The sequence below is a fragment of the Pseudochaenichthys georgianus genome, chromosome 14 (genome assembly GCF_902827115.2).
Source record: "Pseudochaenichthys georgianus chromosome 14, fPseGeo1.2, whole genome shotgun sequence".
Classification (NCBI taxonomy): Eukaryota; Metazoa; Chordata; class Actinopteri; order Perciformes; family Channichthyidae; genus Pseudochaenichthys; species Pseudochaenichthys georgianus.
Genome location: NC_047516.1, coordinates 21143481 through 21158676, shown reverse-complemented (window position 1 = coordinate 21158676; position 15196 = coordinate 21143481). Strand labels below are relative to the sequence as shown.

Below are 15196 nucleotides of genomic sequence, written 5' to 3'. Positions count from 1 at the left end.
TGTGTGTGTGTGTGTGTGTGTGTGTGTGTGTGTGTGTGTGTGTGTGTGTGTGTGTTCAAATCTCCTCGTCTGCCGCGTGTTAATACAAAATGATTTGTGCACATGCCCGTACATGCCTGTATGGTTTCGGGTTGGCAAGGAGTTTCAGTGTGCCTTTCTAAGAAAATGCGGTTGTTTGTGAGTTTGATCTCCCCTCAGGCTCAGATAATGCCTCTGCACTTTGTTTCTAATGATCTGCGACTTAATAATAATAATAATCCCTTATATTTATTATTTTTTTTTTTTTATACATGCAATGGTCACTGTGGACAATACCCACAGGAGCAAGTTCAGGTGAAGTGTCTTGCCCAAGGATTTATGTCCATGTGTGTATTTAAATGCGTGTGCTTTTAACTTGCCTCACTGCATCATCTTAACTCCATGCTTACTGACCACAGTGTCCTTTATTCTCTTTCATCCTGCCCCCTGTCTCCTCTCCTATAGACTCCCTCTCCAGTGCGTTTCACAGCTTTCCTTTCAACTTGACTTCGCCCGCTTTATGTGACGTACCTGGCAGATCCTCTGCAGTGGTTTCAGAACTACCTTCCCCTTCCCGTCTCCTCTCTCCTCCCCTGTGTGCGTTTGACACATCAGGTCACTTTGAAGTTGTGAGAGCTCCACTGAAACACTTCTCTCTCTTCTTGTTCCTCTCAGGGCAAATTGACACCGGCATTTGACGATGTGCGGAGGATCATGCGGTCGGTGAGAGATGACACCGAGCTGATGTGGAGAAGCTAGTGATGCGGCTGCTTAACCACAGGTAACCACAGTTCGTACACTTTGCTCTCTTATTACTGCTACATTCAGTTTAATATTCAATATTCCATCCCTCACATACTTATGTATATATAATAACTTGATTTATATTTAGTTTTTGTTATTGTTAATTCAACATATTTCTACTTTTTTGTTTATTTCCAGTTTTTTAAATTTGTATTGTACAATGCCATGTCTTTTATGCTGCTGCAACACAAACAATTCCCAAATTGGGCTCAATAAAGTCTTATCTTATCTTATCTTAAATGCACACTACAATAATGATGTTCTTTTGGATTGTACCGGTTTGTTGGAATACTTTTAATTGACTTTTGATTCTCAATACAAGACACGACGATGTGTTAGAGAATATGTTCGTCAGTGTCTCTGCAGTTGGAGCCCACACTGAGAACCTGATGGTGTGGGTTTGATGAGGTGTGACTCACAGAGGACCGGCTGATCTGAAAGCAGTTGACTCAGCAGCTCCATGTGCTTATATAACAGAGGGCATGAGGCGGTGCAGGATGCTCCGATAACTCTATCATCAGCACTACGCAGTTTCAAACTGATTTCTTTGATCATTTTAACTGTTTTGGGAGGACATGAATAATTTGAACACCACTGAAGGAGAAAAGTGCTTGCAACTAGGATTAGGCATCAAAGCGATAGATGCTACTGCAGTGCACTGCGCAGTTTCCAATACTTTATTCATCAACATTTGACTTAAATTGAAATATATCTAAACGACAAAAAGGAGTTAAAAGTTGAGAGGCCTTTGTAGACGGTGATATTGATGCATTGTGAATACTTAAACACCAGAAAACCCTTAGGAAATGTTAGCTGTGTTTATGCTCCAAATACATTTTTAATTAACTTGATTGCCTCTGTGTAACCTCGCGCGAGGGTGTTGTACTAAGCACAATATCAAACATTAAGGTCAGTTAACATAAAGCTGGCAGAACTTCCTCTTTACCTGTCGTACACTTCTGCCGTACCTGTTAACTAAAGGAGCAGCACATGTTACCCTCTCATCCAGCACAGAGATCGACGTTTTCAACAACAAACGTGAGAGAGTGTACAAGCCAATGCCATCAGAGGGCACGGCCTTCAGTTTGATAATGGATTCAAAGCAGAGGGTCTCTCAGTGATAACACAAAAGCCTCTATAGACAAATTGAAAGGAACCCAAATCTCACTGTAAATCACATGATTACACACACAGCTTTTCTCCATCTGGTACAAACACTTTTACACCAGTGGTATCGATGCCCTGGAGGAGGTTGATGAACTTAACGTACACATATATATATATAGCCCTCTTACTTCAAACCTTTATTTATTTATCGATTGGTCCCATTGAGATAGGTTCCACATGAAACATAAAACAATAAAGGACATTATACATTATATTTACAGGATACATAGTTATAGACATTTACAAGTGCCCATAGTATCAACGAGCATTTCATTTAGCCTAGCTTTAAAAACATGCAGAGGAATGAGATCGCTCAGTTTCAATTCTTGCTGAAGATTGTTCCAAGCAAGTGGAGCTGCGCACATAAAAGCTGTCTTACCGAAGACAGTCCTTGCTCTTGGCACATCTAACAAGACTACATCATGTGATCTCAGACAATAGCTGCTACTTAGTTGTGTTATTAGCTGAGGTGATCAATGTGCCAGTTAATGAAAACAGATGTCAACAGGTTTGGTCCACAGTAGAACTAAAACACTTCACTAACTTTTAAAATGACAACAACTAGTCATAGGGCAAAATGGTAACATGTCTAAGTTTATGCTTTATTCTCATCTGCAGTTGAATCATGGGAAACGTCGAAAGTCAGAATGGGGACAGTGGTTTCTACGGCAACGCGTCGGGACACATCTCCCGCAAACAGACGTCCAGGTCACTCCGGCTCCCCAACAAGCAGCCAATCACGCGTCGTTCCCGGCTCTCTTCTTCAGTGAAACAGGAACACAGAAACTCTGATGCCTCAACTCGCTCCTCCAGCACCCCCAGCATCCCACAATCCTTAGCAGAGAACGGACTGGAGCCTTTCAACGCAACCGATGCACTCGAAGAGTTCGGCATCAACCCTCACTGGACACAGCGCGTCGCTATGACGATGAGGCCGGAGTCCTATCAACACGATGACGACAACTTGGCCACGCCGACTCCTGAGACCTCGGAGGCGGACACCGTCGCTCAGGACGGAGGAGAGGGCTCCACGGGGGAGGGGGAGGTACTTGGGGAGGAAACGTACCTCCAGCGAATGACTGAGGGTCCCCGGGAGGGAGGGAGTTTCAAGAAGAAGAGGTCCAAGTCGGCGGACATGTGGAGAGAAGACAGCCTGGAGTTCTCTATGTCAGACCTGAGCCAGGAGCATCTGACCAGCACTGAGGAGATCATAGATGGAGGAGAGGAAGAGGAGGAGGAGGAGGAGCAGTTTGCATGTCCAAGAGGCAATGCAGGTGAGGACGGTGAACACTCACACAGTCGATTAACCTCACAGAATACAAATCAAATGTTCTCATGTAGTATTTCAGATTTCTTTAGTGACAAAGACTAAACACAAACGTGCTTTCTCCATTAAGTCTCATCCGAAATCCTAAATTAACCAACTTTAATTAATACAGTAGACAGAACAGTTTCTAAAATGTTAACTCAGTATATGTATTTTTTATATATATATTTTTTTACTGATGGTTGATACAAATGTTCTCATAGTGTATGTGTATATACTGTATGTGCATGTGTGCAGGGGTGGTAGCTTGATTTGACTCGCATTACAAGTGATGAGGGGGAAGGTGGGACAAATTGAACAGAGACACTCTGACACAATTTCAGAAAAACCTACTGATTAAAGGTGAGCTGCCACCCATCAGATTCAGGAGTTCAGTTGATCACATGATTGTTAGCTTAACCGGCGCTGTGCAGGAGATCAACGCAACAGCAGGCAGCAGCTGGTAACTGCTGATGGCCTAAGTGCTGCACCAGGGGGCTAGCCATCTCAGAGTAATGGAAGGGCTTGCTACGCACACACACACACACACGCACGCGCGCGCACACACACACACACACACACACACACACACACACACACAAACACACACATATACACACACACACACACACACACACACACACACACACACACACACACACACACACACACACACACACACACACACACAATGTATACATCACTTCAGGGGACATTACATTGACTTACATGCATTTCCTGGAGACTTATCCTAACCTTAACCATAACCAACACATGCCTAACCCTAACCCTAAACCTAACCCTAAACCAAGTCTTCACCCTAAAATTAATGATTCCCCTTATGGGGACCTCCAATTTGTCCCCATAAGGGAAGCCAGTCCCCACACGTGACTATGTAAACAGATTTAGGTCCCCACAAGTATAGTAATGCTAGACCACACACACACACACACACACACACACACACACACACACACACACACACACACACACACACACACACACACACACACCACACACACACACACACACACACACACACACACACACACACACACACACACACACACACACCCACTGACAACATTCATACAAAATCACACACTGAGAAAAAGGTAATTTACACGTCAAATGTGAGAAAGAAATCTGAAAGTAACTGACAGTAATCAGAACACACTTACCATACATTGCTCACACACACACACACACACACACACACACACACACACACACACACACACACACACACACACACACACACACACACACACACACACACACACACACACACACACACACACACACACACACACACACACACACACACACACACACACACACACACACACACACACACACACTGCCCTGCAATAACCACCTGTGTGTGTTCCAGGCGCAGCTGAAAGGGCATCGTCTCTGGACCATCTGTGCAGCCAGCAGAGTCCCGGCCTCAGGGGGCAGAGGAGCCGCTACACGAAGAGCCGTCGGGAGGCCCAGTGTGATGGAGATGAAGAAGGGGAGGGCTTGATGTCTCCAGCTGAAGAAGATGGTGGCGGGTACGGAGCATTCACGCTCCCCTGCCGACGCTCCCACTGCCTCTCAGAGGGCCTGGCAGGGCTCGGCATGCCGTCTGCACCGTGCCCGGCTTTCCAGGGTCGGCGTGCACAAACTACTCAGGTTAGGTCACTTTTTATACATTTAGGAAACATTTAACAACATGAATCAGTTTAAAAGTGTACTTCTCTGTGGTACACTGGCTCTTCTGTCTCTCCTTTATACATGCATAGCCCTTCAAATAGAAGGATAGAGCACTTTGTTTACCAGTTGTATCCAGGAAGTTCATGGGGTTCACAGACATGACAGAGGAGAAAAATGTACATTTTGTCGACAACCATAGACGGTTCCTGTGTGCGCTCAAGCTGTGGAGTTGTGTGTATGTGCATGTTGTATGCACATCCAAGCGAGTGTGTATATTTGTGTAGCGGGGAAAGGGATTACAAGGATTCAGATGAGAGTTGCTGTGGGGCTACTTGTCCATGTTGGCCTGGTTTCTCCGTTCCCCCTCCGGAAATTAAAGCATTAAAGCATAATACCTTTCATGCCCCTTTCAATACCCATACACAGGGTCCTAACACGCAGAGACATGTTAAACATCATTGATAAGCCTTTTTTACGGTCTTACAAAAGCAGGTTCAACCAGAGGATAAAGAAAGAAGCAAGTCAGTGGATCACCAAGAAGCCAACTAATAAGAGAAGCCATGTACAAAATAACAAAACTACCATCCCTAGAATGAAGATTCTGTAGTTATCATGTGTCATTGATTAAAGTTGCTTAATCAGAAGTAAGTGCTAAAATAGCAACCCAGGCTTTTCTTTATAACTCATTCCCAGAACCCCCAAGCATCCTTGGATCACAAAGCACCCTAAGTGTTTATTATAAATTCATCTAGCCAGGCTAAGGGGGTTTATAGACCGGATAAAAATAGACTGATAACACAGCAAAAGAGAAAAAGAACAGAGGGACTTTGTTTAAAGAAAAGTGTGAAAGCAGAGAGTGAGGAAAGCTTTTTCTTAGCAGCAATGCATGCCAAAACATGTGCACCAACTAGGGCTGCTCAATTAATCGTATTTTAATCGCAATTACGATTATGGCTTGCAATGATTATGAAAACAAGGTAATCGAAATAAAACGATTTTTAAAAAATTATTATTATTACTTTTTTTTATTGGTTTTTCAGTTGAATTATACTTAAAGTTCAGGGTAATCAACTGTTCAAAACATACTGTTCAAAAAAAATGTCTTGTTTGACAAAGTAAATGGATAATCGTTTTTAATAATCGTGATATCAATTATTGACCCAAATAATCGAGATTATGATTTTTGCCATAGTCGAGCAGCCCTAGCACCAACCCACATACACACACGCACACATGCAAACCCAGAGAACCCTTGTGTAGCTTAAACTGTGTTGTAGCTTTCCAAATATATCAGTTTCTGTAAAAGCATTAATAATCTGTAAGTAAATATGTTCTGTTTGTTTCTGGCTCGCAGGACATCTCGGGTGTTTTGGGTGAGGGAAGTGAGTATGGGGACAGTGGCATCGACGGCGTCACCACGGAGATAGACGGGTATGGAGAGTTGGTGTCACGGCGCTGTAAGGCCATGTCGGCATCGTTCTCCGTGTACTCTGCTACCGAAAGCAGCGTTTTCAACGGCAGCGACAGCGGCAGCAGCAGCGCAGGAGGAGGAGAGGGACGAGGCGGCGAGGGAGGGAGGGGAGGAGTTTATGAGAATTACCGAAAGGAGCTGGACAATCAAGCCTGGGTTAGTCAATTAGCACATGTCTGTCTTTATTAATGACACATCCAACATGTTGGTTATCACTCATATTGTCAATCACTCCCTCCTCAGACACATCAGGCGAGGGACTGCACGGAGGAGGGCGGCTCCGCTGTTAGCGATGAGCGCAGCAGCGGCACACTCAGCAGTGCATATCCATCGGACGCTCTGATTGGCTGTGCACAAGGCACAGTCAGAAAAGCAGGGGCTCTGGCCGTGAAGAACTTCTTGGTTCATAAGAAAAACAAGAAGGTGGAACCTGCAACGAGGCGCAAGTGGAAACACTACTGGGTTTCTCTGAAAGGTGAGCATCGCTCTCGTATTCTTAGGTTTAAAGACGTATTTTAAATGTGTTTTTTTGATAAGGTCATGCAGCAGTATGTCACGTTCAGATAAACATCGTCGTAACGTGACTCAAACCCTGTCTCACGCTCTCTCTCCTGTTAAGACTGTAATCACATCAGACTTCACACAGCCCATGCCCTTGCTTGTCACCTCTACCGTCCTCTCTCAGCCTCTTCTGTGTGGCCTTCCACTTCCTCTCCCAGGCCTCATCACAATTTAATTTTACGGCCGCACCCGTGTCGAATCCAATCTCATCCTTGTTAAATGCATGAGATACAGCATTTGAAGCGGCATTTCTGCAAGCTTCCTGTCCTCCTCCACCCCCCTAATGATAAATAAATCAGACTGTCTAATGTTAGCAGAGAGCCCATGCTTCAGATTAGTCTGCCTAAATACCAATTAAGGAGTAAATGCATTAGAAGCATAAAGGGGCAGCATTTTTTGTGGTTATTTGGGAGTCTGTATTTTTCACACATTTTATATTTGTAAATTACGGCAACGGAGTGCTGTAAAGCCTTGTCTTTTGTAGGTGGTTACAATGTAATTGAACAAAATCGTAAATACAGTACCTACTGTAATAGGAAATCTGTAAGAAAAAAAAACTGTTCTTTAGCTTTCCATCTTTTTTTCTTTGTTCTTTTAGGCTGCACACTTTTCCTGTACGAGTCAGACTGTCGCTCTGGGATCGACCACAACAGCGTTCCCAAACATGCGCTGTGGGTGGAGAACAGCATCGTCCAGGCCGTGCCCGAACATCCCAAAAAAGACTTTGTTTTCTGCCTCAGCAACTCAGTGGGAGACGCCTTCCTCTTCCAGGTGAGAGACACACTGGTATTTAAAACACGAGGCATAATCATGCACCTCCCTTAAAAACAAGGGGGGAAGGGATGTCTTCTACTCACACATACATAACTGTGTGTGTGCGATTCTGTGTGTGTCTGTGTGTGTGTGGCACAGAAGTACATGACATTTAGACATGTGTGGGATAAGCCAGGCCAGCGTCCATGTGTTTGTTTAATGTGTGACATGTTTAAAGGCCACACTGTCATCGTGTGACAGTGATCCACCACAGTGACCATTGTGTAATACTAAAATGTGTCTATTTATATGCATGGCAGCTGTCAACAGTGACATTCAATCAATGCATGAAGAGATAAGTATTAAGATAATGAGATTATAGTGACCACCTTCTCCAAGGCTAATAATGGGAATACTACTTCTATTCTTTTAGCTGTCAGTTATTTTTATTTCTACGACTTATTCAACGTACATGTTTCCATTTCCTGTCAGACGTCGGGCCAGACGGAGCTGGAGAACTGGATCACGGCGATCCACTCTGCGTGCGCCGCGGCTCTGGCCCGGCAGCACCACAGAGAGGACACAGTGAGACTGCTGCGAACAGAGATCCGCAAGTTAGAGCAGAAGATCGACATGGACGAGAAGATGAAGAAGATGGGAGACATGCAGCTGTCGACCGTTACCGACGCCAAGAAGAGGAAGACCATATTGGAGCAGGTACGACGGAGCAAGGATGGGAAGAGGCAATCGGGAGTTAAGACGAATGAACTCAAAGAAAGTACTCAAATACAATAAAGCTGCTGTGTAGGAATTAGTCTCAGTGAGAAAAAAGGCTTTTTATATTTTCTTACTGCAAATGATTCATACTTTATGTCCATGTGATGCTGATATGAACCAGGTTAGTGATCTCATGTGCCGAGCTCCCTACTGAGTGCATACACTTGAGCTGAGTGAAAACACCTATGGGGCTTTACAGATGCACATCACTGTACTTTCAAACTGCAGTGTTGCTCTCACTCACTGAAGTCTCTGCACTAAATCGTCTTTACTGCATGGCGTCATTCAGACCAAATGTTCTTAAGGACTACTTGCAACGACAGATGCGTTCAAACATTTCCGGCTGCTGCTCATTTATAAACACCTAGTGTAGCAGAATGCACTCATTAGACATGTTGAAACACGTGCAATGCACACATCAGCAGGCAGGTGCAATCACATGCTAATCCTGCCATATTTAATAGCTGTTTTGGATTGAGCCACATCTGGATTTTCTTTTTTTAGGATTAGATCTCTTTATTATTAGTTGAATGTGACTCGTAGCTTTTCCTCCATGCATGTCTGGAGTTGCATGTAAACATTGCAAAATAGCTTAACAATGTGCCCTCGAACAATGGGCCTCCTTGTGGCAACCCTCTGGGTCTTTGAATGTGTGTGGCATTCAGTTGATAGTCAATAAAAGAAAACAATATTACATACAAAAAGCACCTGGAAGTAGTTATACTCAATCATGCAAAGCGTGTCATGTTTCTGAGAAAACATTGAGTATTTCATTCTCTACTACAAAGACACATAAATTATGGGATCAAAGTGAAAAGCACTTATTATATGAATGTCGGACTTTTTCCAAGATCTTTATCTGGAACCACATTCATTTACAAAATGAGTTTGCATGAATAGGCCCGGGATGTACGTTTGCATAAAAGACTCAAAGAAAGAGCAGTTGTGTGAAGTCCCGCAAATGAAAAGATTATGTTTCAATGTGAGTGTGTGTGTGTGTGTGTGTGTGTGTGTGTGTGTGTGTGTGTGTGTGTGTGTGTGTGTGTGTGTGTGTGTGTGTGTGTGTGTGTGTGTGTGTGTGTGTGTGTGTGTGTGTGGTCTAGCATTACTATACTTGTGGGGACCTAAATCTGTTTACATAGTCACGTGTGGGGAGGACTTGCCTCCCTTATGGGGACAAATTGGACGTCCCCATGAGGGGAATCATTCATTTTAGGGTGAAGACTTGGTTAGGTTTAGGATTAGGGTTAGGGTAAGGGTTAGGGTTAGGCATGTGTTGGTTATGGTTAAGGTTAGGATAAGTCTCCAGGAAATGCATGTAAGTCAATGTAATGTCCCCTGAAGTGATGTATACATGGCGTGTGTGTGTGTGTGTGTGTGTGTGTGTGTGTGTGTGTGTGTGTGTGTGTGTGTGTGTGTGTGTGTGTGTGTGTGTGTGTGTGTGTGTGTGTGTGTGTGTGTGTGTGTGTGTGTGTGTGTGTGTGTGTGTGTGTGTGTGTGTGTTCCACCTCCCACGGACATCACTGTGATACATAGCACACAGCACAGCAGGTCGTGGACTGGTGGGGGTTGTGTTGCTGAGTAATACCTCTCCACAGGGGCTTCAGCACTCCCACATCTCACTCCTCCTGGAATGACCAAATCACCATCTAACAAAGGATGATATCTTATGCATATAAATATGTATCTCTTTATCACTGTTGTGATGTTACCTATGATGTCTCTATTTCTTGCTTTTAAGGGTCATTTCATTTCTTGTATTCTTCTTTGTTATTTGATTCTGTATATGTTGCACCTACAGTAGGGCTGTGCAATTAATCGTATTTTAAACGCAATTACAATTTTGGCCTGCCACATTTACAAAAACAACATAATAGAAAAAAACGATTATGTTGCTTTGCTAGGTTGTGACAGTGCACTGCAACATATTTGATCTAATTAATGTCTAATTTATTTTTATTTATCATATTTATATATGTTTAGTAGCTTGTGGAAGTGCGCTCCAAAATATTTGTTGATCTTGTTTATTGGTATTTATTATTTTGATATTATTTATTTAAATGTATCATTTATTTAATTTATTTTAGTATTGGTTTTTCAGTTGAATTATACTATCAGAGTAATCAACAGTTTAAAAGATACTGTTCAAATTATTATTTGTTTTATAGTTCAATAAATGGATGTTTTCAAAGTCAATGAATAATCCTATTTAATAATCGTGATATTAATTATTGACCAAAATAATCGTGATTATGATTTTTGCCATAATCGAGCAGCCCTAACCTACAGTACCAGAACAAAATACATTTCGTTGTGCCTTAACAATGACAATAAAGTTCTTGATAGTTGAACATTTTATCGTTTGCCAAATCTAGTGCACATTTCCGAAATCTAATCAGGAAAGTTAGTTTTTCTTGCATAACCAGAATCAGAACCAGAATCAGAACCAGAATCAGAACCAGAATCAGAATTCTTGTATTAGTCCCACAGAGGGGAAATGTACATTGTTACAGCAGAAAGAGCCAAAGACAGCTTAATGTTACTTAAGCATGCATAAAGAAAGATAAAAAAAGAAATCATAATAAAAAAGTTACACATTTTCACACAACCAAAAACGCCTCCCTTATTTGATTCTTTCCCTTTTGTTAGATCTTCCTGTGGGAGCAGAACCTGGAGCGGTTTCACATGGATCTGTTTCGCTGTCGGTGCTACCTGGCCAGCCTGCAGGGGGGCGAACCCCCCAACCCCAAACGCCTGCTGGGCTTCGCCTCGCGTCCCACCAAGCTGTCCATGGGACGCCTGGGCATCTTCTCCGTCTCCTCCTTCCATGCACTGGTACGAGAAATTCCCATGCACACACGTGTTTTAGTACTTGTGTGCGACGTCTTATTCTAACTGTCTCACTCACTTGCTGTAATTTGACTCTTAAACCTAATCAGATCTCCTAAATCAAAACTTTGAATTCGGTCCCAGGTGTATCTTTGTGTTATAGTAGGCATCGCGTGAGAGGTTCCCAATTGGTGACCCTCGACGCCCTCAGCTTGTAGAGTGGGTGTGTTTAGCTGGCAGTTGGAGTGAGCATCTTGGCACATACGCCCACTAAAAGGATTTCTGCTTGTCTGACAAATCTACAAGCTAATAGTGATTGCACTGCATGAAGCCTGAGGTTAAAACACACTCAAAGCTTATTGGTGGTTAATTAGGAGCAAGCAGGAACTACAAGGCTAAAAAATGAACAACCCAAAGTAGCTTTGCACTCCAGCTGCTATTTTTGACTTTTTTAGAAAGTTTTAGAAGGCTGAAAATGTTGTAACCGAAAATGGGCCAAAGCTGTGATAAAACCTGCTAATAAGATAAGATAAGATGAACCTTTATTAATCCCCGTGGGGAAATTCAGTTGTACAAAGTAGCAACAGGGTAAGCGTGAAAAAACAGGACAGCAAAGATTCACAGATTAAAAAAATAAATAAAAATTAAATCAAGAAAATGTTTTTAAATAATAATGATAATAATAATAAAAGACTATGAAATAGGAGATGAATAAAAATAAGAGTAAAATAACTGTCAGCATATATACATATTTGGTCATCTAAGTTATAGAGTACGGAATAAGTTAAAGTGACAAGTGAAAAGTGAAAATGGACATCTGTACATATAGTGACATATCTATCTGCCTATTTGGTCTACTACTAATATATTAACATGGGTTGTGGAAACAGTTTATATTTATGTCCAGTGATTTAATTAATTTCTTTTTCATTATTAACCCCTTGTTGTGCAGCCTGATGGCTACAGGTACAGGCACAAAGGACTGTCCGAGGCGCTTGGTGCGTTGTTGTGGAGGGATGAGTCTGTGGCTGAACGTACTCCTCATCTTCACTAGCTCTGCGTTGAGTATTAATACTAATATAGTAATTAGTTGCCCCTTCTTTCTTGGTAGTAGTGGTTGTTTCTTTGAGTTATATGAAGACATTTGAAGTCCTTATTACAGAGTTTGTATATTGTAAAACTGTTGGGAATCAGTTTGAACCTTGAAGAAATCCTGATCTCAGCTGTATCTTCAAACAGAGTATAACAAGTTGAAAATCAATAACATGTAACATTTATTTCTAATAACATCTAAAAAAAGCCTTTTATGAAAATGAAAACCCAACAAAATTGTCCCTCCTTATAAATAGCCTCTTTGATGGATGTGTGTCTCCCCGTTAGGGAAACTGCACACTTGCCTTACACACCTGCACACACAGTGTCACCTGGCACATTCAGATCACTCTCCTCACAAGCCGTTCTGATGTTTGCTGCTTTCAAGCCAAGTCACTGACTCAAGGCCATGACGTGCTCTTGTTGTTACCTCAAGCATTCCTAAGAATGTGCAGAATGAAACGCTGTCATGGTGGAGGGAATGATCTATATGCTGCTGTGCATCATGTGACTCCGCTAAATATCATCCAGGAAAAACAAGTAAAGAGAAAGAGGAGGAAACAAATCTCTATAGAGCAGTTTCAGGACATCAGATACACCAAACACACACACATTCACACACACACACACACACACACACACACACACACACACACACACACACACACACACACACACACACACACACACACACACACACACACACACACACACACACACACACACACACACACACACACACACACACACACACACACACACACACACACACACACACACACACACAGCATCAGAGGTTGATAGTGTTTTTTTGTGACTGGTGGATCAATATGAACTCTGTTAGTAAGCTGCCATCCCCAAGGCACTTTCCCACAAACAGGCTTCACACTCTCTGCTCTGTTGACCCCCTCCTTCGTTTTTTTTTAACACCCCCACTTTCTTTGTCTCTGATAGTCGGCACAATATTAGACATCCAGAGCCCGCCGTCTTCGAGGCGGTAAAACACGCTCATGTCTACAGCTCTCTAACTCGTATCTACATTATTTCAACACCCTTTTTCCCTTCTCTGTCTTTCCTCCATCTTCTTTCGCTCTAAGTTCACCATCAGATATTTTTTCGCAAATCTAACAGTTTAATATTGCATTAGTCAAATAGCACTCCAAAAAGACACTCTATGCTTTGCTACGTATATCAATGAGCTAAATGGAATTGAAATACATTAACATACTAACAAATAGAAGCTGGTAATTTATTAATGAAATACAAAAACTAATTCATATTGCCTCCAGCAAAATATAACTGTCCTCTCTCTCAACTCTCAGTTTTTTGTACCTCTTTATTAATTATTTCCTACCATTTTATTACAAAGCACAAAGAGACATCGTAATCTGCAATGAAGGAAAAGGCCTCTTGCACGCAGCACACATAAGAAGAATCGTGAAGACAGTTTGACCTATTATGTTGGAAGTGTGTGTGTCTCATGAGCGGTGACTGGCGAGGAAATCAATAAGCGCACACCCACACAGTACACTATATCTATATGCTTGTGCACATACAGTATATATATATATATATATATATATATGTGTGCAGAGATGCATCTGTGAACCACACAGTGAGACAGGGCCTCCTATAGCCCTTTAGCTCAGTGTGAATTAACCCAGAAATGCCAAGAGTGGTTTCTCTTTGAATGTGGAGTGGGTCACTGAAGGAAAGTGAGAGGTTGAGTGTGTGCCATTAGTATATACTATGCGGCTGAAAAAGTGCTTTGCTTGCCTGTGTGTTCGTTTGTATGGATCCAAGCAAGAAGTGACTCACAGGACAAACAAAGACAGACACTGCTGCCAGTGTACAATACAGATATATAGTCTGGCATTCCTCTTATTTCTTGTGGGCTATTCATTTAAAAAGCAGATCAACTATTTAATAAAATCTAAGTATGATTATCATTTTGAATTTAATATACTCTACTGCACATGTGTCAAACTCAAGGCCCAGGGGCCAAATCAGGCCCGTGGTGGATTTAATTTCGGCCTGCAGGATAATGTTTAATTACTATTAGATCTGGCCCGCCGGTATATTGCACGCACACCTTCACTCCATCCTGAGGGTTTCCTCAGTTCAGAGCCTGAGCCCAAACATTGATGAACTTGCACCCAAGATGAGACGCCAAGTGTCTGGCTTGAACTAGCATCACAGAGCAGCACACTGAGTTCAATGGATGTTTCCTTCTGCACTTTCTCTCACGGCAACAGGGCATGTTTGGGTTTCTCTTTGAGGGGAATAGTTTTGTTGAAGCTGTTGTTGGCCTGTGGAGAAATGTAATCATAAGAAATGACTCTGGAAAAGCTGCAGATAGAGCCATAAGAAATGAATGCAACTGATTATTTAATGTTTAATGTTGTTTTTATAGGCAATAATGTAAGCTTTGTTAGTTCCAGGTTTAATATGTGCAATAAGTTCATTTCAATACGTTTTGCAATAAACATTGACCCAGTCCGGCCCTCGACTAGTACGCATTTTTAAATGTTGGCCCACCGTGTATTTGAGTTTGACTCCCCTGCCCTACTGCGTGTTCTGCCCCAAATGCCCGTACAAAATGTGGCTTTGACAAATTCTGCTTTCCAGTTGGCATGGAATATGTTATAAAAACATGTCACTTGTTTGACGCTTTTATCCAAAGCGACTTACATACTCCAATATGGACAGTCTCCACACGC

The 15196-nt window shown here is 42.3% G+C and overlaps 1 protein-coding gene across 1 annotated transcript in view; it reads left to right on the top strand.

Moving 5' to 3' along the window:
* LOC117458261 (rho guanine nucleotide exchange factor TIAM1-like) overlaps positions 1-15196 on the top strand; it is a 64370-nt gene that overhangs the window by 16337 nt on the left and 32837 nt on the right. The window contains exons 2-9 of the mRNA XM_034098618.2: positions 694-799; positions 2608-3263; positions 4689-4972; positions 6348-6620; positions 6708-6939; positions 7624-7796; positions 8271-8495; positions 11205-11390. Coding sequence (XP_033954509.2) covers positions 2615-3263; positions 4689-4972; positions 6348-6620; positions 6708-6939; positions 7624-7796; positions 8271-8495; positions 11205-11390 — 2022 coding nt within the window. The 5' untranslated portion in view covers positions 694-799; positions 2608-2614. The remainder of the gene's footprint in view (positions 1-693; positions 800-2607; positions 3264-4688; positions 4973-6347; positions 6621-6707; positions 6940-7623; positions 7797-8270; positions 8496-11204; positions 11391-15196) is intronic.